We start from the raw sequence: 20873 nt of genomic DNA, 5'->3' as shown, positions 1-20873 counted from the left end.
CGTTACGCATCCCGACACGACGTTTGTTCGCTTGACTTGCCAGCAAGTGATGATGCGAACAACCAAGGGGGGAAATTACACGAGCTTCGGGTGGTGTAGACCACTTTTTGGTTACCATGCTGCGCCGATCGCCTCGGTCTCATTCACTCTGGACATAAACTCGAGACAAAGCCCCGGGCTCCCAGCGCCTCCGCCCGCAATGGAAAGCTAAGGCTTGTTAAGGACTGGTGGATTCACGATAGGATATGCCTCGGCCATTTAACGGTTGCTTAACGGTCTTTGACAGCCCCTAGAACGAGCAGCATGCCGCTAATGCCTAGAGGCGCGTGAAAAAAAGATGAAAAGATGCGCGTGTAGAAAGGCCTGACTCGTCGACGACCGGATTCTCTTGACAGAATATTGGACGACAGAACAGGCACACATCTCGGACAATTTGCAATCCAAACATGTAGAGTGATGCCAGAATGCGGGGCACCCAGGGAGAAAACTGCATGGTCGGGTCGCTGCTGGGTCAGCTGTCACATTTTCTCCGTGCTGGCAATTCAGCCCTCCTTCTTGTATAAAACACCCATCATTACTCCGACCAACTCCCCGCCGTTCTTTCATCCCTTTCAGCCCCCTACTTTTCACCATGGGTGCCGGTGCTACCGTCGCAGCAGGCACAGGAGACGCCTCCTTCGCCCACCTCATCGACCCCAGGAGGAAGTGGTACAACAACAGGCGGTAAGTTTTCACCACCTTCACCTACACCTCTCCTCCATTGACACGTCTCTGTTTGCCAGTATCATTATCCTCAACGCTTGGGTGTTCCTCCTGTGAGTAGCTTCGAACTTCGACCACTCATCCTTCTCGCCACGTGGGTGCTGACGAAAATAACAGTCTCATTACCTCCTCCACCAACGGCTACGATGGCTCCATGATGAACGGTCTCCAGTCGCTCACGCAGTGGGAGACGGCGTTCAACAATCCGTCTGGCGGTATGCTTGGTCTGCTTAACGCCATCCAGGTATGCATTTCCCAGTCCCTGGTCCCTGGGGTTGCGTCTCATGACATGTTTGACCGGATGGTAGAATATCGGAGCGCTCGCGGCTTATCCTTTCGCACCATACATGTCCGATGGCATTGGCCGTCGCCGGACTGTTTTCTTCGGCTCGTCCATCATGCTGGTCGCGACTGCGCTCCAGACCGCGTCGCAGTCGGTGAACATGTTCATCGGTGCCCGTTTCCTCATCGGTTTCGGTCTCACGTTCGCAGGTAAAGTTGTTGTCTATGTCGGCCGCAGTGTATGCTGACGGAGTCTATTTTTAGCGAACTCTGCCCCCATGTTGGTCACTGAGATCTCATACCCCACATACCGTGCCCCGCTTACGTCGCTCTACAACTCGCTTTGGTACTCCGGTTCCATCATGTACGTCTGACGCTCCGTGATTTCTGTTTACCCGGTTCCTTACACCACACCCAGTGCCGCCTGGACCACCTACGGCACCTTCCGCATCAACTCGACCTGGGCCTGGCGTCTCCCCTCCCTGCTCCAGGGTATCCCCGCCGTCCTCCAGTTCGGTCTCGTCCTCTTCGGCCCCGAGTCGCCCCGTTGGCTCATCAGCAAGGGCAAGGATGAGCAGGCCCTCAAGACGCTCGCGTACTACCACGCCGACGGCAACGAACAGGACCCCCTCGTCCAGTACGAGTTCGAGGAGATCAAGGCTGCCATCGAGTTCGACCGCGAAGTCACCAAGAACGCCGGCTGGAAGTCGCTCGTCGCCACCCCGGGCAACCGCAAGCGCATGCGCATCATCGTCGCCCTCGCCTTCTTCTCCCAGTGGTCCGGCAACGGTCTCGTCTCGTACTACCTCAACAAGGTGTTCGATGAGATAGGCATCTCGGGTTCCAGCACGCAGCTCCTCATCAACGGTATCCTCCAAGTCTGGAACCTGTTCTGGGCCGTCGGCGCGGCGTTCATGATCAACCGTCTCGGCCGTCGCTTCCTGTTCATGACCTCCATCATCGGCATGCTCCTGTTCTACATGGCACAGGCAATCTGCTTCGCCCGCTACGCGGTCAACCAGGCGCCCGCTGCTGGTCACGCCGTCATCGCCTTTATCTTCCTCTTCTACGCTGCCTATGAGTACGTCTCTCTCCTCATTATGTCCATTAAGGGCTTCGTAGCTGACTCCGTTTGCTTCCAGCTTGGCCTTCACGCCGCTCATCGTCTCGTACACGGTCGAAATTCTGCCCTACCAGCTCCGCGCCAAGGGCTTCAACGTCTTCAACTTCGTCATCTCGGTCGCCCTTATCTTCAACCAGTACGTCAACCCGATCGCGCTCGACGCCCTCGGCTGGAAGTACTACGTGAGCATCCCCTTTTTCTTTTTCTGCCGCGTCTATTGCCTATTACCTATTACGCACGATGCTGATGCCCCATCCTCCAGCTCGTGTACGTCTGCTGGCTCGCCGCCGAGGCCGTCTTCCTCTACGTCTTCCTCATCGAGACCAAGAACCGCACGCTCGAGGAGACCGCGGTACTGTTCGACGGCGAGAACGTCACCGAGCAGATCGCGCAGAAGGCCGAGGCCGTCGCCGACGTCCACATCGACGACGAGAAGGCCTCCGACGTCTGAGTCTGAGTCTGAGTCTGAGTCTGTCCCTCTTGACGGTTTTAGCTGGAAGTCATCTTATGTTGATTTTGATATATATTGCACATACCACCCCCACCCCCACTACTTACTCTAGCCTAGCCTTGGGCTGCATAAGCTATTTTACTACTACAAACAAACCCCCGCATCGCACCGATTGCATGGACCAGACCGCCGCAGCGCTCGTTTTATCACCCCGCTTGCTCGCTCCGTCTTCTTGCCCACCCGTGTACGATAGTAACATCCTTTATGCAAATCATTCTTTTGCACCAATGCTGGCGTGATGGTTTGCTTGCTGCGTTGACGTGTGATGGCATATGTGATCGACGGGATTGGTGGCTGTAGACGTGGCAGGGCGGGGCTTCCAAGTGTGGTGATCTGCGTGATGACGCATCGTTTGCGTGCTTCCCCAACGGCTCCCGACGGAGACGACAGTGATGATCACTGTTGCGCTTGATGCGCACAATGCAGCAAGCTCACTGTCGATCCGAACACTAGTATCCCTGCTTTCACACCTCCTGTGCACTGAACAGTGTAATGCATACACTATGATACTTCCTCGTCCTGGACAATACACATAGTATGCGTGTTTGAATAAGCACTTGCTCAAGTATATGTAGCACCTGCTACAACTTCACACATGGCACTCAGATCTGCGAAACACGACTGCCATTTTCAAGCTGCTAAACTGTCCTTCTGAACAAAACTTTCCATAAACAGTAGCTTGGCTTCGCGTTACAAACATCGAGGTGACCAGCGTGAGCGACGCGGGCATCGTACTTGTACACAACAGCAGCCAAATAACCACGAAACCAGATATAGCTCCATCCCAATACCCAGCGCTAGAGTCGATCGCACCCAGGGAAAACATACGGAAAAACAAGCGGCAGCACTTTCACAAGAAACGCACGTATGAGAACATTGAACAATCATAAAACAAGGTCGACTGTATCCAGCACCCTTTACTGAACCCCAAGCCCACGGACTAAACCAGTACTTACAGCCTGTAGGTTCAATCCAAGGCCCAACCAACTTGAAGGCCCATGCTCGAACCCGGCGGACTTAAGCAAACCTTAGGCTCAATCAATTTCACCTTGAACGAAGAAGCAAGCCTAATGTGCAACAGCTTCTCAACGACCGATATTAATCCCATCCCGAATTCATTTCGCCCCAATCGCTTTTCCGAGCTTCGACCTTCTGAAGCATCTGGCAAGAACCGGCACATCCATGTGCTCACCACTCAGAGCGTCGACGAATGAACAGATCTAGACTCGGCCCACAGTGGTCAGCAGATGAGATGGATGATATCAGCGTCGAATTCATATAATCAGGATTCAGGATTCCGAAATTCATCGTGTTTATGTTTATGTCAACAATTTTTTACTCCCGCTCAACGCACGCGCGCAACTAAAGTGTCCATGTCAACTCTTCACTGCGCCGGCATCAGCGTGCTCATCCTTATATGCCCCGCATACGCGCATGATTGCCCAAGCGACGGGACGAACGGCAGACGAACGGGCGGGCGGGCAGAGTAGAGAGAACCAAAAGAGCGACACCAAGCCAAGAAAAAAGGAGGGGAAAAAGAGATTTGTACACAGGGATATTAGTCCAAGGCCTACTGGAATAGATATATATGACGAATCAAAGAGAAAGAGAATATGGACGGGATGAGCGTGGAGGACCGCGCGGGCTACATCTGGCAGCCAGAACGCAAGGCAGATCAGATAAGCATGCAGAATGGCACGAATAAAAGGGCAAGTAAAGAGGAGAGGCAGACGCTCGAGCCAGACCATGCGCACTTCGCGACGCCTGCGAGCATGGTCAGTAAGTGGCCCCGCTGACGTCGCTACCGCTGCTGCTGCTGCCGCCTTTCTATCTACAGCCAGCCAGCCCAACGCATATACACACAACGCAACGCGCAAGAAAGCAGCACAAAAAGCCATGCGCAACGAGCGCCTAAACCGGCACCCGACCATCTGCCTGCCTCGCGCCGTCCCCCTAGTAGCTGCCTTGCCAAAACTTGCCGAACTTGCCAACGCGAGAAACGAGAAGGCCCATCCACGAGGAATAAAGTGAACCGATACCGAGGAGAGAGAGAGAGAGAGAATAATCACAGATTGCACAATAAGAGTCGTCGGGACAGTACAAAAGGAGAGTCGAGACAGAAACAAAGGAAAAGATAGACAAGTGAGTGATCGAGTGAGTGTGAGTGGGTGTTGTGATGTGGTTGTAGGGTATGCGCAAGTGCGCGGGGCCTCCGACGAGCACCTTACGACAAAAGCAAAGGCAACAACGATAAGAGGGCCCCGCGACTCGGCTCGGCGGACGCGTTTCGTGAGAAACGAAACGCCGACGCCGTGGGGGAGGGGGGTGCACAACTCGCTCAGCCCATCTTGCCGTCCTTCTTCTTCTGTTTGCGCGGTGGCGTCACAGGTCTCCCGGCGTTCATCCCGCCGTACGGGTACTGCTTCTTCTTCTCGGCCGGTTTCAGGATCTAAATTAATGCCAATGAACCCATTAGTGATCGAATCTTCGAAGCCCACCGGCAGTAGGGGATGGAGATGGACGCACCTGGAACGAGCAGAGCAATGTCTCGTCCACACTCATCATCGCACCCGCGTTGTCGAACTCTCCACAGTAGTTTGGCGCCGAGAAGAGCGTGACTAGATGCCGCTTCGCGAAGAACTCGTAGCCGTCCTCGACGACCTGCGGATGCCAATACGTCAGTAACGTCGCCCCCAGAAGATCCGCATCCAGGAAAACCCAGTGCCTACCTGATGTGCTCGGCAAATGAGGTCCATATCGTGCTTCTGCAAGAATCTCGATACGACGTCTGGGCCGAACGTAAACGACACGCCGCGGTCGTTCTCTGACCACCCAGTGATATCCTTGTCCGGGTCGGACCACAGCAGGTCACACAGCAGGCCTGTCAGCCCGCGATACGTCAGCGCCCCCATCACGATAAATTTAGCTACGTAGAAAGGCGGCTTACCGGTGTCTGGCACGTCCGTCGGCCGCATGACTCTCCGTATCTGCTCCATCGACTGCAAATCAGGGCTCAGTCCTCCGTGCATCGTGAAGATCTTCTCGTCGATGATGGCCGCAATCGGAAGGCAGTTGAAGCAGTCCGTGAACGTCTTCCACAGCTTGATGTTGTATCGACGCTTGCCTATCAAAAAACCACCGTCCGAGTAAGTCCCCGCCGAGGGTGACGCATCAACAAAGCATTACGTACATTCGTCATAGAAACCGTAAATCCGGTTTATGCTGGCGCACTCATGGTTGCCGCGGAGGATGAAGAAGTTTTCGGGATACTTGATCTTGTAGGCGAGGAGAAGGCAGATGGTCTCGAGCGACTGCTTGCCACGGTCGACGTAGTCGCCAAGGAAGAGGTAGTTGGCCTCTGGGGGGAACCCTCCGTACTCGAAAAGACGTAGAAGATCGTAATATTGGCCATGAATGTCACCTGATCAGGGAAAAGCGTCCATCCGGACCTTGGCGTCAGTCATGATGACTCAACTCGAACAAAAAGTTGCAAGGGAAGGGGAGAAATTAGAGATGGAAAAACTCACCACAAATCTTTATAGGTGCTTCTAGTTCCAGTAAGATAGGTTGATTAATGAAGATTTCTCGTGCCTTTGTGCAAAGGTACTTGATTTCGTATTCTTGGAGCTGGACGGCCTTGCCGGGTCGGTTGCCCCGAACTGCCGAGGCAACGAGGAAGGAGAAAAAAAGTCAGAAAACGTCGGACAAGAACACGGACCGCGGTCGTGAGACCGGGCGAGGATAGCGAATGGGAAAACTGGACGTGAAAAAGGTGTCTGACGACATCGGAGCTGGGGGTGTGACGTGGACGATGAGGCGGGCGAGGCAGAGGGTTTGGTCAGGGCGGCAGCCACGCAGCTGGTGTCTGCCTCGTCCATTACCTCGGAAGCCATGGGCGAGCAGGGTGGATGCCATGCAGAAAAAGCTGGGGCGGGGTACAGGGAAGAAGGCTCACCTTCTAACAAACGGTCAATTACCGAGTCCAAATCGATCTCTGTCGTCGAGTCCGCCATGAGTTGGGTGCAGCGAGGTGGAGGTCGTAATAAAGGCTAGTATGTGTGATTGTGGTATGCTGGGCAGGTGGGGGTGACTGGGGAAGAAAGCGCGGGAGACAGAGGTTGGACTGTTTTTGCTGTGGTTGGGTTCGGCGCTACTTTTTGGGGCAACAGGGCGTCGAGGGTGGCCTTGCTCGCTGTCGTTGGCGTCGTCGTTGGACTGTCGTGCGACTGGCTGGCTGGCCTGGGTGGGTGCGGGGGGAGTTGTGGGTCGGTGAAGAAAAGAAAATATCGATGAGGCGAGTCAGAAAAGGGCGAGATAACACTGATGGGCGTTGTGAGAGGCTGCAAAACCCGAACTCGGCAGGCAACGGAGTCCAAACGTGGGAATCTCCGCCGTCCACTGCTTACCCTCATCAACCGCACCTCCATCATGCCCTTGTTCGTTGTCTAACCATCCTTTGTTCTTCTCTCGGCGGGAGAGCACACAAGAGGAGATTCAAAGCATGTATTCAAGTCGCATATATGCCAATCCGCACCACGTTTGACATTACAGACGGCGAACAAGTCTCCCGGTAGCCTCATGGCCTCGGACCGCTTCGCCAAGTGCAGGGGTGTCCCGAAGCTGTCAGCACTTGCGGACATTGCACTATATGTCCTTCTTTACCGCAACCATGCATCTGATTGACTGCGATCGTGACCAGGCATAGTGTAGAATTAAAGCACGAAACTGATGAGCAAATGGGCTACTTCTCTACCATGTACTCGACGTTTACCATGGTCCTCGACACCTAGCAGAGATAGAGATAAGATAACCTGTCTCGTCACTTTGTCCTCCATACCGATTGCCACCTCTGCCAGTTTCCATCGATAGTTGCGCATAGCGTATAAAAAGCTCACCAACTCTCGATAAGCCACATCACACCGCAAAGCCCGATGCGCAGCAGGTCGGCCCACATACATACATAGCACAACCCACCTTCAATTCGTTCTAAAACCGTCCCTCTTAATTACGGGGCCCAATCGCCGCTTCTAGACCTTGTATCATTGTTGTATCATCTACTTCATCATCCGAGACTCGGAAAGACTACCGCTTAACAGCGCTGTCCGCTTAAATGAGCCTAGAGTTGCAGTTTTACAACACGCATTGTAAAATCGACAGCCAATTACAACAACATCGTCGAGATCATATACACTGAATAATGAGCACAAGATCAGAACAAAACACGACCCCCAAATCCCGCTCACCCCGTGTATCATGCAGCGACAAAGGAACTACACAAAGCCGTGTCTTTTATATCACCGGTAATAATGCCGACATAATGCAAATGCAGGGAGAGATGGTAAAAGTGTGATGCGACGGAGAAACGGAATAGCTGACAACAAACAAACAGAGGGAACGGGGGAATGAACATCGTGACTATATGCGCAAAGTATGGTAGGAATGTCCGATCCGTGCTGCGCAGAGAAAACAGACAACAGACAACAAGCAAGCAGAGAAAAATCCTACTGAAAACATCATACACGCTGAAGATCACGAATACAGCGGCTTTATGCGCATGCTATGACGATCCGCTTGAACTGCCGCTTACGACCGGCTGCGCCGCCACATGCTGCTGCGTCGCGGTACGGCGCGCACGGCGGCGTCTACGTCTGTGAACGACAAAAACCACGTCAGCTCCTCGACACGCCTCCGGAATTAATATGATGATACGCACCTCGGGAACATCGGCCCCTTCGGCATAACTCTAGAATCCAAATCCAACGCAATATTCGTCCCCGTATGCAACGCCTAAAAGTCCACCGCACCATCAGCCTCCACCCAAAAAGAACCAAACAAAAAAAATCAACGCACCTCGATCCACTCAACCACAGCCTGCACATCCTGCGCCTGCAACAAAAACTGCTCGCCCTCCAACCGCACCCTAATCACGTTCTTCCGCTTCAAATAATCATTCCCCAGCCCGCTCTCCGCGCTCTGCAGCGTATACTGCCTGATCATCTCGCACCTGTCCGGGCGCCACGCGCACTCGGGGTCGCGCTGCTGTTGCGGAAACACCGGGCCCGACGACGACGACGGGAGCAGGCTCAGGCGCGCAACGGAGCGCTGCGTCGGCGTCGTGCGCCCGCTTGCGGTCCCCGGCATGTCCGCGCTCGATGACGATGCGAACGCAGACGTCGACGGCGCGGAGGACGACGACCCCAGCCCGCCGCGGAACGGCGTGAGGAGCATACTCGCGCTCGAGAACCGCTTCATATTGCGCGGCGTGGGCGACAGTGAGCGCAGCGACGACTGCGACGAGTCCCGCCGCCGCTGCCGCGCTGTGTCCTGCGGCGACGCGGACCCCTGCCGTGACGACGAGCACGACCCCTCGCCCTCCCCGGCGGCGGCCTCAGCCGCCTCCAACGCATCCATCTCCACCCCGAACTTCGTCCGCTCGTCCTCCTCCCCACCACCCTTACCCGACCCTCCGCGCTTCTTCACAGGCGCATACGTCGGATTCGTCACATCGCCCACGCCCACCCGCTTCTCCCACCAGTCGCCCAGCGCGCCCGCCCCACTCGCACCGGCGGGCGCATTGTACACCCGAAACGCGGTCCCCTCGAGCTCGCAGAACACGCGGCGCCACTTGCGGTCCTTCGCCTGCACACCGGGCGCCGAGAACTCCATCTTGCGCGGCATCACCGCCGCAAGGTACAGCTCGTTCTTATAACACGGCAGCTCCTCCGTGCCCTCCCGCGTCCCGTCGTGCGCGATCCCCGTACCGCCCATGATATCATCACGACCGTGCAGAATGCCGCGCGCGAGGGAGGCACTGGCAGCAGCAGGCGTAGCGACGCCGGATCGCGGCGGGGCGAAGGACGGGTACGGCGGCGGCTCGGTCATGGCGGCGCTGAACGTGGGCAGCGACTGCCGGCGCATCATGCGCCCGATCATCAGCTCCGTCGCGTGCTCGTCGCTCTCCATCGTATCCATCGACGCGCGGCTCGCGCGCTCCCCAGCATCGTCGTCGTCGCCAGCCTGCGACCCCTCGCCTGCGTCCTCCTCCGCCGGAGCGGCCATCTCGCCCGGTACGGGGACAGAGGCTGCCCCTCTCCCAAGGCTGGTCGCGGTGCTCGCAGCGGTGCCCGGGCGCGTGCTCTTGCGCCGCCGAGGCGCAGACGAGGAAGTCGCGCTGAGGTCGACCATGCTCCTAGACGCAACACGGTGCAGATTCGTTATAGGCCTCGGCGTCTCGACGTCCTCGCCCGTCCGCGGTGTCTGCGCCGGACGCGCCATGGGCAGCGGGGGCATCACCCTCGATGGCGTCTTGGGGCGCTGCCCAGACGGCGTTTTTGGTAGAGTCTTCGCCCACCCGCCCCACGGCGGCGGCGAGTAGCCCGGCATGTGCTCGATAAAGTCCTGGTACACCTTCGCGGAGAAGTAATCCGCGACGTTGGTCCCTATGGGTGTCTGCTCAACGTGAGCAGGGGCTTTTCCATGTCGCACAGCTCTGGAAGGGCCAGCATGAGCGAGTGGAGTGGGCGTGTTAACACTGAGACCGGGTGTAGGAGTGGCGGTGGTGGTAGCAAGAGGCGACCGAACATGCTGAAACGACATCTGGCGAGATCGAGTCCCAGGCGAAATGATACTGTCCGCCTCGTCGTCGCTCTGCCCAGCATCCACATCCGCATCCTCCCTTCGAATCGCCGGCGAGTCGAGCTCCCCGTATTCATCCTCCTCTCCGTCCCCATCTTCATCGTCGGAATCGCCCAGCGACGCGTTGTAATGATCCGCCTCAACGTCCGTATTTGACCGTCCATGGATAGACAGCGAGGGTATGCTGCGAAGACGATCCTGCGGCCGCACCGGCTCCGTCGCTGCAGTTGCCGCAGGAGTCGGGAGGGGCAGCATCGGGAGGTTAAGAATAGGCATCGGCTGATGGCGCGATACCACCGCGGGAGAGAGCCTCAGCCCTCTTTCCGACGTCCATCGGAATGGTGGCGGGGGCAGCGTCGTCGAGAGAATCTCGCCTGGCCCGCGTCTCCGCTGGATCTCGGCGCCACGAGTGGGGGAAGGGGCTCGAATAGAGGAGGAGCCAGAGCTGGGTATGTTCAAGTTCAGGGAGGAGTTGGCGTTGGGCGTAGGTATTGACTCGTCCTCGGAATCAATGGAAGTAGGGACAGCATTGGAGGAGGATGTGGGAGGAATCGCGAGGCTAGCACGGGTAGTATGGGAGATGGAATTAGGATCTGTACTGCTGCGGGGCGTCTTCTCGAGATCACTCGTTGTTGGGGGTGGGACAACGTTTGATAACCGGGCCGTATCCCCTGAAGCAAGAGCACTGGGAAATTCCGACGCCGTCTGGCTTCCTGGCTTCGCGGACCCGTCATGCACGGCACTATCAGAGGCGGAGGCAACACCAATATGCACGGCTACTGGCGGTGAGGGAGAGGACAGTGGAGAGCTCCTGGGCGTAAATGCGTGTTCTTCATCGAACGGTCGTATCCATCCATCCGAGATGGTGCGGTCTGATGCAAACATAGCTGCAGGACCATGCGCTGCGAAGACGGCGCTGGTGGCAGTAGCAGGCGCTGAGGGATCCCATGACGAGTAGCGCCGGGACTGACGACTATCAGGCGGAGTGTTGGTGGCGGAGGAGGCATCCTGAGAGGAGTCATCCTCAGCAGTAGGGTTGGCTGAGGGGTCCATCTTGAGTGCAGCGACGGGATTCGAGACCTCTGGCTTGTGGAAGAATATCATGGAACGAGAACGTTGGCGGCCATGATTGGCGGAGGATTCGATGACAGCAAGAGGGTCCTTGGACTTCTTGCCTCCAATTCGAAAGGTTATCCGCTTCCAGAATGGGGCATTCTTTCGGGTCGTCTGCGTGGTATGTTAGAGACTATATGCGCGTCCAGAAGCCTCGTGGGACGTACCAGAGTGGGTGTAGACTGCAGCTGAGGGCCCTGCATGGTGGACGAGACGAAGGGTGGATCAATGCTCCGGTCGTCTTGATGCTGGAGTTTAGGCGCGAGTGATTACCGAGGGACTTTGGCTGGCGGGGAGCCTGTATGCGATGGTGCCTCTGGGGGTGGCCGTCCACACGTCTAGTCTGTTTTGTGCGTCCCTGAGGGAAAGAATGGGTTAGAGATGGTGGGCGTTTTTGATTGAGGTTCGGGAGGGCATGGGATTGGTATGGGAGGGAGCGTAGGCTTGAGAAAGGGAAGGGTCGAACTAAACTTATGACATAGGCCGAAGCAGCCTCCCGTGGAAAAACTCAGCGGAGCCCGTTTCGCCCCATCTCGGACGTTACCAAGCCGTGATCTCTTCCAAAACGAGCGCCATGTCTTCATTGTGGGGCACACTCGATCTTCCAAAAATACTGCTCGTCCACCCCTGACCACCACCATATACAAATGGCCACTCTCTGTATTTCCTGTCCTTTCCTCGAGACCCTCCTCGACGAGACCTCGACGGGGACTGGGACTGAATAAGCGGGGGCCTAGGCGCCCCGCATCCATCAGCCTGCCACGATGTCAGCATTGGCGGCCAATCGCGGGGACATGCCGCGGCATAGCCGAAGTACATACTGATCCCGACTCCACCATCTCGCCGACCGTCCCGTTCTCCAGTCACCTCCACGACATTTTGTCCTTGAGGCATTTCTGCACGAGTCACCATTACTTACTCACTGACGTCAAGATCGGACCGCAAGCCACAAGGAGCAACCTCACATTCACCCTCGAACAAAGACCCGCGCTTGTGCGATACATAGGTGCAAGCAAGCAGGTGCAAGCCCCCTTCGGACTTTGCGGACGCGGTGGCTCCCGATAAGCCCAATTCACAAACACGCCTTCTGGTGGCTCCGGAGAAGCCGGCAAGACACACCCCGCATATGTCGTAGCTTCATTGTTCATCGATCATGCGTTCCGTTGTATTCAAACCGTATCAGCAGCACCTCATATCAGCAGTCGTCTCTAAAGTTCAAACCTTCTGCACTGCTCATCTTAGGAAACCCAGTTCCGAAGCTGAGAAGTTCTTCGCGATATAGAACTTCGGGCAACCTCCATTGACGTGAGAAGGCCATATCGAGCGCCCAGCGAGTCATCCGCATACCCTCCCAGTCGTCCAAGTGTTCGTCGCGACAACAATAACTCTGCACGACGCCGCCTTTCCCAAGAACAAGGCATAGGGGTGGAAGCAATCACCCCGATCACTTGGTCAAGGGGCGAGGATAGGCGAGGGTGCCGCGGCAAACACAAGTTTGATCGACGACGATGCGGGGAGAAGCCATTAGCCTGGGTCTGGGAATGAGAACCTATTCTCGTCCGCGAGCCCGCGATTCGCTCCCCTTGATACAAAGACGCGTTATCGCACGCGCGGGCTGTCGTCAAGACAAGGAGGCAGGTGCCGTCACTGCCGATTACCACGAAACGCGCAAATGCAAGGTCTCACTGCGTCCCATGGGCATGGATACTTCGAACGGGTAGCTGAGACCGTCCGTGCAAGTGATAGAAGCACCCATCTGAGGCGCATCATGATCCGATAAGCAGGTAACTTATGAGAAACTTTATGTCGTTCTCTTCCCGGGCAGGATCTGGACGCAGATAACACCCAAGTTCGCCGAGCTCACCCCATGTTTACCACCTGCGAGTGTCGCGCGAGCACGACGCATCGCTCGCACGATGGATCGGTTCGGCTTCGCACCGTGACGGTCCGAGGATGCGTTGTAGGGTGTACATCGGACAGTGTGCCGAGGAGGCTGGTCAACCTGATGTCTGCCTTGGCACATGCCTGTGAGCGCTTCGGGTAGGGTAGAGTATACACTTTGCACCACCTACAGGGCGTCGAACATGTGAAGTGCCGAAGACAAGGCCGGAAAGATAGCTTGAAGCCTCTCAGCAGGCCAGTGAGCGTCAGCCATTATACACTGGTGCCTCTGGCGCTGCAGCGAATCCAAACGCGGCGCACGAAGAATCTCCATACGGAGCAGCAACCGCAGCAGTCTATTAGCGTGCGATGTAGATCTAGTACGTCAAGCTGGCCCGGGACGGTGCGCAAGGGTGCACACCGCGCAGCGCCAATGGGGCACTCACGTTCTGCACAAACGTTCTGACAGAAAAGAGCACCCAGCTGACGATATCGACAGCGACTAAATGACACTGGCAGACAAGAGACACCTGTGTGCATACATTGCACTTTGCGATTGACATCGGCCACATGGACGGTCCCGGTCAAGCACGAGGTCAACCAACGGGAGTTCACCAGTACTTTGCCAGGGCATTGAGCAGTACGAGCCGTCGGAGTAACGCCTACATCGACCTCATCCAAAGGCGCATGAACGATGGCCCAAGTTCTGAAACGTACGAAACGTCACTGCACAGCGGTGGGGGTGGTCGACTTGTAGTTGGCTACGTCTTTTCTGACGCCATGGGTTGGAGCAGAGAACTGCGCACGCCGGACCGCACCGCGACTGAACATCATGGACGCATGATAATCGTCCGGCTACCTATGCTGCAAGTCCGGAACGGCAACAGCGCCGTGAGGCGCCGTGCGAGGCTGTGCGTTCCTTCTTCAAGCTCAGAGATCCCGTCGGGTCAGTCTCCTTTTTGCTACACGCAGTGTCGCTACTAGGTGTCGCTGCGCTCTTTTGACAGCTCTTTGACGTTGCGTAAAGCCCGTCGGGTGCACGCATATCACCGCGATTGCAGCGCGTATGGTTCCCGCCCATGTCGACGACATCTACCCATCACGCGTTGTTCATCGATGAGATCATCGTCGATGTAGTGCGCCATGCAGAACACGACAGGGATCTTGCAGCGCTAGCACGGGTCTCTCGGTCGTTTAGCGAGCACGCCCTAGACGCTCTGTGGTTTCAGTTGGACTCATGCGTACCCCTGCTTCGCTGCCTTCCTGATGGCCTTATCGGGGAGGAGATTCATGACTCGCTGCTAGTGCGTATCCTCACATATTATAGTTATTTGAAGCTTCATGACGCGCCTTAGACATATACTATCCAGCGACCCATCACTTCCGCCGACTGGACCATTTTCTTGAAGCACGCCCGGCGTGTTGTGCACCTTGACTGGGGTTTGGGATCAAGGGCACTCAGCATCGATGGGAAAGACTCCTCAGCCGCGCAAGCCATCCATCCCGAGGTTCTGAACGTGCTTAGTGCTCCGCCTGTGTCACATCCGTTCCCGAAGCTCCGTAAGCTGACATGGGAGCACCAGGGAACTTTGTCGTTGCTACGCTCTGTGCTCAGTCCCTCAGTCACTTGCCTCATCATCCTCATGGGAGAGATGCCTTTCGATAAGGCCGCTATATCCCTCGTCGTCGCACTGGGAGATCTATGTCCGTCGATGCGCGAGTTCGAGTGGGACACTGAGGCTCCCTGCACTCGACATCCCCTCTTTCCGCCAGCTTTCATCCTCGAAGTCTCTTCAAGAGCTCCTCACCGAGCTTCAGGAACCTTTCCCAGACAATATCCAGTTCGACGGCCCTGCATTTCCAGCTATTACATTTCTCACCTTGAGAACCCCTCCACGGCGTACCCTGAAAGTGTTTGCAGATATCATCAAGAAGATGTCCATCTCCTCTAAAATGTTCAATCTTTTCGCCGACAGTACTGAGGAGGCTGCACTCGCCGACCTGATAGGAGCAATATCAGCTCACTGCAACCCCGAGATACTCGACTATTTGATGATTGTAGAGAACGACATTTCACAGCATAGAGAGCCGCATTTTTGCATGACGTCTTCGACACTCCGTCCCGCCCTCCGGCTCAGCAGCCTCGCCTCATTCGACATCAACACGGATCGGAGCGTCCAGCTGAACAACGATGATCTCCTCGAAATGGCTAGTGCGTGGCCAAAGCTTGGAAACCTTAGCTTAAACTACCACAGTGGCTGGAGAATACATTCGCAAGCCACTCTTATCGTTTTGCGTGGCCTGCTCGACCGTCTCCCGCGTTTGAAACGTCTTTCGATCGCCGTTGACGCCGAGCGTGCTCTTACTGACGATAAAATACTCCAAGAGCTCACTCACTCCTCGTCCATCAACCCGCGTACCGCGGTCCCTGCCTTCAAGCTTGACCTGCTTGATTCCAGAATCGGCGCAGGCGCTCGCATCATAAACGCTATTGCAGAGTTTCTATCCGATCTTTTCCCCAGCTTTCGATACTTTGACTACTGGCAAGTACAAAACCCGACCCATGCTGACGCCCGCACGCAAGCGGAGCAGTGGTCAGCGGTGAAGCGAGAAATGGAGAGCATGCGTCAGGTCAAGAGTCAGGAAAAGGCGAGGTAGATGAGGAAACTATTAATGTGCGATGGATGATCAGTAAATACCTGCTTATTTGATGCTTCGTAGTCACGGACGTACATTTAGCCCCGGACCTACACACGCTACCCGTCCAGTCACGTTCACAGCGCCGACGGTATATTAGGAAGACGGCGTCGGGAAATTTTCTCTAACGTACCAGATGTGTGGTACTCTGAATTTGCGCATACGCTCGGACTACAGGATAGACGTTGGGTTGGAGTTTCAGCTAATAGCGGGCAAGTAGCAGGCGTCTGGCTGAAGGCAATCAGAAGTTGAGTGCTCAAATTCCCTCTGGTAGTGCCATGTTGGTAATATTTTTAAGAATTCTGAAACCGATTTTCCCCCTCCAAATGCATTGATTTCTTTTTCGATGTTGCAACGTTGTCTCGAGCTGGTGATAATTAAACCCCTATTATCACATGCGTTCTTACGGTCGCGTCGTCGACGTCAAGCCTGGCCTGTGTTTGCGACACACCACTATCTCTGGCCAATGTCAACGACGTCCACCCACCGCGCACTTCTCATCAATGAGGTCGTATTCAATGTAGCGCGCCAAACAAAACATGACAGGGATCTCGCAATGCTCGCTCGGGTCTCTCGGTCGTTCAGCGAGCCGGCGCTGGATGCGCTGTGGTATCAGCTGGACTCCTTCGTCCCTCTGCTTCGATGCCTCCCTGCAGACCTAATCGGAGAGGATAGCAATGGCTCAACGCTGGTGTGTGATCACACGCGAAGCAGACGACTGTAGCTTCATCATGTGACATACGTAGAAATACACACTCCAACGTCCAATCACCGACTGCGATTGGACTGTCTTTCTGAAGTACGCCCGGCGCGTTGTTAGCTTGAAATGGGGATTAGGACAAAGGACCATCATCACTGATGGAAAAGAAGCCTCAATTACGCAGGGAATACATCCCGAGATCCAAAATGTCCTCATCACCCCGCCAACTTCGTTCCCATTTCCGAAACTCCGCAATATGACATGGGAACATCGAGGAGCTTTCTCGTTGTTACATTCTATGCTGGGTCCGGATACTGCTTGCCTCATAATCCGTACAGGGAACATGCTTCTGGACAAGCTTGCTATGAGTTTTGTTGCCGCGCTCGGAAAGTTATGCCCGTTGGTGCGCGAGTTCGAATGGGACAGCGATGTTACGCTCTCTCGTCACGGACTTGACATCTTCTCGAGTACTGCATGCGCATGGGCAGGACTCACCAAGCTGAACGTTCCTGCGCTCAACAACAACTCCTTCCGTCAACTTTCATCGTCACAATGTCTCCAAAAGCTTACTACCAGCCTCCATGGACCCTTTCCAGATAATCTCCACTTTGACAGCCCTGCATTTCCTGCCCTTAAAGTGCTCACCTTGAAGCGCAGCTCACAGCACACCTTGGCCGTCTTTGCAGACCTCATCAAAAGAATTACCATGTCCCCTATCGACCTCAGCTTTTCTGCTGACACGACGGAGGAGGTCGCAATCACCGAACTTCTAGGGGCGATCTCAGCTCACTGCGACCTCGACGTGCTTAGTCATCTTCATGTTGCAGAGGACGATTTTCCGCTGCAAAACGGAGACCCTCGTTTCTTCCTCACGTGTCCAATGCTTCGTCCTGCACTCTGCTTCAGAAACCTCACTTCGCTTGATATCAACACTGACCGGGGCATCCAGCTTAACGACAATGATCTCCTCGAAATGGCCAGCGCGTGGCCAAACCTTCATAAACTTGAGCTGAACGCTTATGCCGGTTGGCGGACTCGTTCACTGGTTACACTTCTAGTTTTGCGTCCCCTGCTCGCGCGTCTGCCGCGTTTGAAATCGCTTGGCTTGGCTGTCGATGCTGAGCGCATTTCAGCAGATGCTAACTCCCTCGGAGAGCTCGTCAGCGCCTCATCGACTGAGAGCAGCCGCAGCATGGCCATTGGTTTCACGCTTGACCTGTTGGACTCTAGAATTGGCTCAGGAACTCGCATCATGCTTGCCGTTGCGGCGTTTCTCACCGATCTTTTCCCCAACTTACAAGCTTTCGGCTACTGGAAGGTAGATAGCCCAGCACATAATAATGTTAGCACCCAGGTCGGGCGTTGGTTAGAGGTGGAGCTGGCCATGGAAACTATGCGAGAGATTAGGATTCAGGAAAAGGCAAAGTGGGCGAAGGATCTAACGCTGAGCAACAGATAGCCAGTATGCTATCTAATCTTTCCCTCTTCTTGATGCCTCGTCGCCATGGATGTGCGCACTTTTCTCTTTATTATTTACTGTATCCAGTGAACATTTATCTGTGCAAAGCTTTGAATAGCGGGGCTGTTCTGCAGCGGTCACCGATTCCGCCAAGGCTGGTGAAGTCAGACCTTCGTGTCCCTTTTCCATGCGTGTATCAGCCTTCGTACGAACTCCATCCTGGCACTTCGGGTTGATGCCTGTTGGCGTCGCGACGCTGAGCGCACCCTTATCGATTGTGATACAATACAAGAGCTCATCAACTCGTCAAACAAGGATCCACGCACGACAATTCCTAGCTGTGAGTGAGACCTGCTTGACCCCGGAATCGACTCAGGTACTCGCGCCAGATATGCTGCTGCAGCGTTACTATTCACCGTTTTCCACAATGCACGATGTTTGACGACTAGCAAGTACGCGGCCCGGTCTGGGGAGAAGCGAGGTATACGTTCGTTCAGGAAGCAGAAAAGGCGACTTAGAGAAGGAAGATAAAACTGTGTGAGAGATATTTGGTCACGACATGGCAGTACCTGGCACAAGTACGGCTGTTCGCCACTTTCTCACGAGCAAAAACGCGTCGCGTCGCGCATCTGACGCTACTGAGCTTAGGCACACTGACTTAACACCAAGTCCCAACCCAGTCCAGTATCTACTCATGCATCCCGCCCTCAACATCGATGAGCTTGTTTCTGGAATTGCGTATCATGTTCGAGCTAATCAAGACACCTTATCTCTGGCTCTGGTGTGCCGGTCATTCAGCGATCCTGCACTCGACGCTTTATGGCATACGTTGGACTCATTGATTCCTCTGCTTTCGTGTCTTCCCACCGGTCCCTTTGTACTGGCAGAGGATGGTGAAGTCAAAGGATCCATGGTACGCTATCTTTCAGCACTCGCTATCATTTGCTCCAGCTTTTCCGTCAGACGTGGTCCCTCGCTCGCCCTTTCACCGCTGCCGACTGGAACGCGCTCTTCAAATACTCTCGTCGTGTCGTGTCTCTAGAGGGCATCCAACCCACCAAGCGAAAACGCGGCTGCTTCTCGAATGGGCGAATCCAAACGAGGGTTCAACTCATCATCAATGATACCGTCTTGACCGCACTCTCCAAGCCCCCATTCCACCTATTTCCGAGACTGTGCACGCTCAAATGGCAAAGTGCACCCAGCATGGCCTTCCCTCTCTTGATGAGCCTACTCGGACCATCCGTAACCCATCTCAATATGCCAGCGACTCTCTCTAGTGATCAGGCTCTAGAACTACTCAGCGCGCTCGGTCATATGTGTCCCCGCCTTGGCGGATTAGGCTGCGTCGGGGAAGCCGGGTTCAGCGAGCGCCTCGTAACCAAACTTGCGGACGTCATCGCCACCTGGGATCACCTCCAGTCTCTCTCAGGCCTCGTTCTGAACGGAAATGCGCTGCAGTCCCTTTCTAACTCGAAGAAGCTTATGACTATGGATGTTATCCTTGATGGGTCTCTCCCGGCCACGGTCTTGTCGTCGCCACTTCGATTTCCTTCTGTTGGTTTACTCTGGTTGAGTGCCCTTCCAGAACAGACACTCGCCCCGCTCACGGATTTCATGAACGCATCACAGTCTTCTCCGAGTTGGCTCGCCTTAGATGCGGACATCACCACTGACACAGCTATTGCAGATCTTACAGAGGCCGTCTCGACGCATTGCAAGTTAGAATCCGTTGATATCTTTTCTGTTACAGAAGAAGTTGCGGGTGAAGCCGACGAACTATGTGACCCAGGTGAATTTGTACTCACATTTTCAATGATCCGCCCGTTGTCCCGCTTGAGTAACCTTGTCGACCTGGACATCAACACGGCTCGCAGCATCATGCTCGACGACAAAAGCTTGCTAGACCTCGCGGACGCGTTACCCAAACTCGGAAGGCTATCTGTCAATGAGAATGCCGGCTGGCGCACCCGTCCGCGCACAACTATATACGTCCTGCGCGGGCTCGTCGCACGTCTTCCTTCCCTCACCAAGCTTGCCGTCGCATTCAATGCCTTAGCACTTGTAGCCCCGACTGGGGGAATTCAAGCCATCCCTATAGACGTGGGTCCGGATGCAAGGACGATGGCCCGCAACATGTCGGAAACGTTCAAACTCGACGTACTAGACTCGCGCGTGAGCATGGCCAATACGATGGCTGTCGCGGCGTTTTTGTCGGATCTGTTTCCGAACATGCCCATGTTCAAGTACTGGGACATGGACTTTCACACAGCTGACGAAGAACTTGGCGAGGATGAGGACGAGGATGAGGATGAAGATGAGAGGTTGGATCCTGACGAATGGAGTGTGGATGTGTATCGTAGGCGGTGGGATGGGCTATGTGGTATGATGCAGTTGATGCAGCGTGTTAGGATACAGGAGAGGGCTCGCTGGTTGGGTACTGCAGAGGCTTGAACACAATACGGCTGGGAGTGAGGGAGGGTTATCCAGTGGCAGTGGAAAATATGAGCTTTGGCGATGCCGCTCGAGCCTCGATTCCGCTTTATTAATTCTCTGAGTTGGAGAACGTTCAAGACAACGTTGGCTGAATTCAATCACTTTTTGGATGTGCTCACCGGCATATATGCTTACATACTCATAGCATGATAGCTGTTGTAACGGTTGATTGTTGAACGTTGAACGTCCCCTAGGTAAATCGTTTGGGAAATTG

General features: G+C 55.1%; 6 protein-coding genes across 6 annotated transcripts; 3 read left to right on the top strand and 3 right to left on the bottom strand.

Annotated features, from left to right (window-relative positions):
- Positions 1 to 344: 344 nt before the first annotated feature.
- CONPUDRAFT_167550 (hexose transporter) lies at positions 345 to 2895 on the top strand. Its single transcript, XM_007773383.1, has 8 exons — positions 345 to 723; positions 783 to 815; positions 880 to 1006; positions 1071 to 1254; positions 1309 to 1408; positions 1463 to 2125; positions 2187 to 2349; positions 2430 to 2895. Exons 1-8 carry the CDS (start codon positions 632 to 634, stop codon positions 2616 to 2618), a joined length of 1551 nt encoding a protein of 516 aa, XP_007771573.1. The 5' UTR covers positions 345 to 631; the 3' UTR covers positions 2619 to 2895.
- A 1273-nt stretch (positions 2896 to 4168) lies between these two features.
- Positions 4169 to 6963, bottom strand: CONPUDRAFT_128229 (serine threonine-protein phosphatase PP1). The gene is made up of 7 exons (XM_007773382.1): positions 6634 to 6963; positions 6206 to 6337; positions 5869 to 6099; positions 5626 to 5802; positions 5408 to 5559; positions 5205 to 5339; positions 4169 to 5127 (listed from the first exon to the last, which is right to left on the bottom strand). The coding sequence occupies exons 1-7, from the start codon at positions 6689 to 6691 to the stop codon at positions 5017 to 5019; spliced, it is 996 nt and encodes a 331-aa protein (XP_007771572.1). The 5' UTR covers positions 6692 to 6963; the 3' UTR covers positions 4169 to 5016.
- Positions 6964 to 7109: 146 nt separating this feature from the next.
- CONPUDRAFT_83923 (uncharacterized protein) lies at positions 7110 to 7643 on the bottom strand. Its single transcript, XM_007773381.1, has one exon. The coding sequence runs from the start codon at positions 7316 to 7318 to the stop codon at positions 7124 to 7126; it is 195 nt and encodes a 64-aa protein (XP_007771571.1). The 5' UTR covers positions 7319 to 7643; the 3' UTR covers positions 7110 to 7123.
- Positions 7644 to 8235: 592 nt separating this feature from the next.
- On the bottom strand, positions 8236 to 8819 carry CONPUDRAFT_61055 (uncharacterized protein; the record flags this gene model as incomplete). Its single annotated transcript, XM_007772950.1, has 3 exons — positions 8236 to 8326; positions 8392 to 8465; positions 8529 to 8819. The coding sequence occupies 3 exons, from the start codon at positions 8817 to 8819 to the stop codon at positions 8236 to 8238; spliced, it is 456 nt and encodes a 151-aa protein (XP_007771140.1).
- A 5567-nt stretch (positions 8820 to 14386) lies between these two features.
- Positions 14387 to 16085, top strand: CONPUDRAFT_167546 (uncharacterized protein; the record flags this gene model as incomplete). The annotated part of the gene is made up of 3 exons (XM_007773380.1): positions 14387 to 14611; positions 14663 to 14867; positions 14923 to 16085. 3 exons carry the CDS (start codon positions 14387 to 14389, stop codon positions 15963 to 15965), a joined length of 1473 nt encoding a protein of 490 aa, XP_007771570.1. The 3' UTR covers positions 15966 to 16085.
- Positions 16086 to 16465: 380 nt separating this feature from the next.
- On the top strand, positions 16466 to 20651 carry CONPUDRAFT_167545 (uncharacterized protein). Its single transcript, XM_007773379.1, has 3 exons — positions 16466 to 16695; positions 16751 to 18022; positions 19115 to 20651. The coding sequence occupies exons 1-3, from the start codon at positions 16471 to 16473 to the stop codon at positions 20615 to 20617; spliced, it is 3000 nt and encodes a 999-aa protein (XP_007771569.1). The 5' UTR covers positions 16466 to 16470; the 3' UTR covers positions 20618 to 20651.
- The last annotated feature ends 222 nt before the right edge of the window (positions 20652 to 20873 follow it).

The sequence above is a fragment of the Coniophora puteana genome, assembly GCF_000271625.1.
Source record: "Coniophora puteana RWD-64-598 SS2 unplaced genomic scaffold CONPUscaffold_10, whole genome shotgun sequence".
Lineage (NCBI taxonomy): Eukaryota > Fungi > Basidiomycota > Agaricomycetes > Boletales > Coniophoraceae > Coniophora > Coniophora puteana.
The sequence above is the reverse complement of the archived record's forward strand: the minus strand, read 5'-3'. Positions and strand labels throughout refer to the sequence as shown.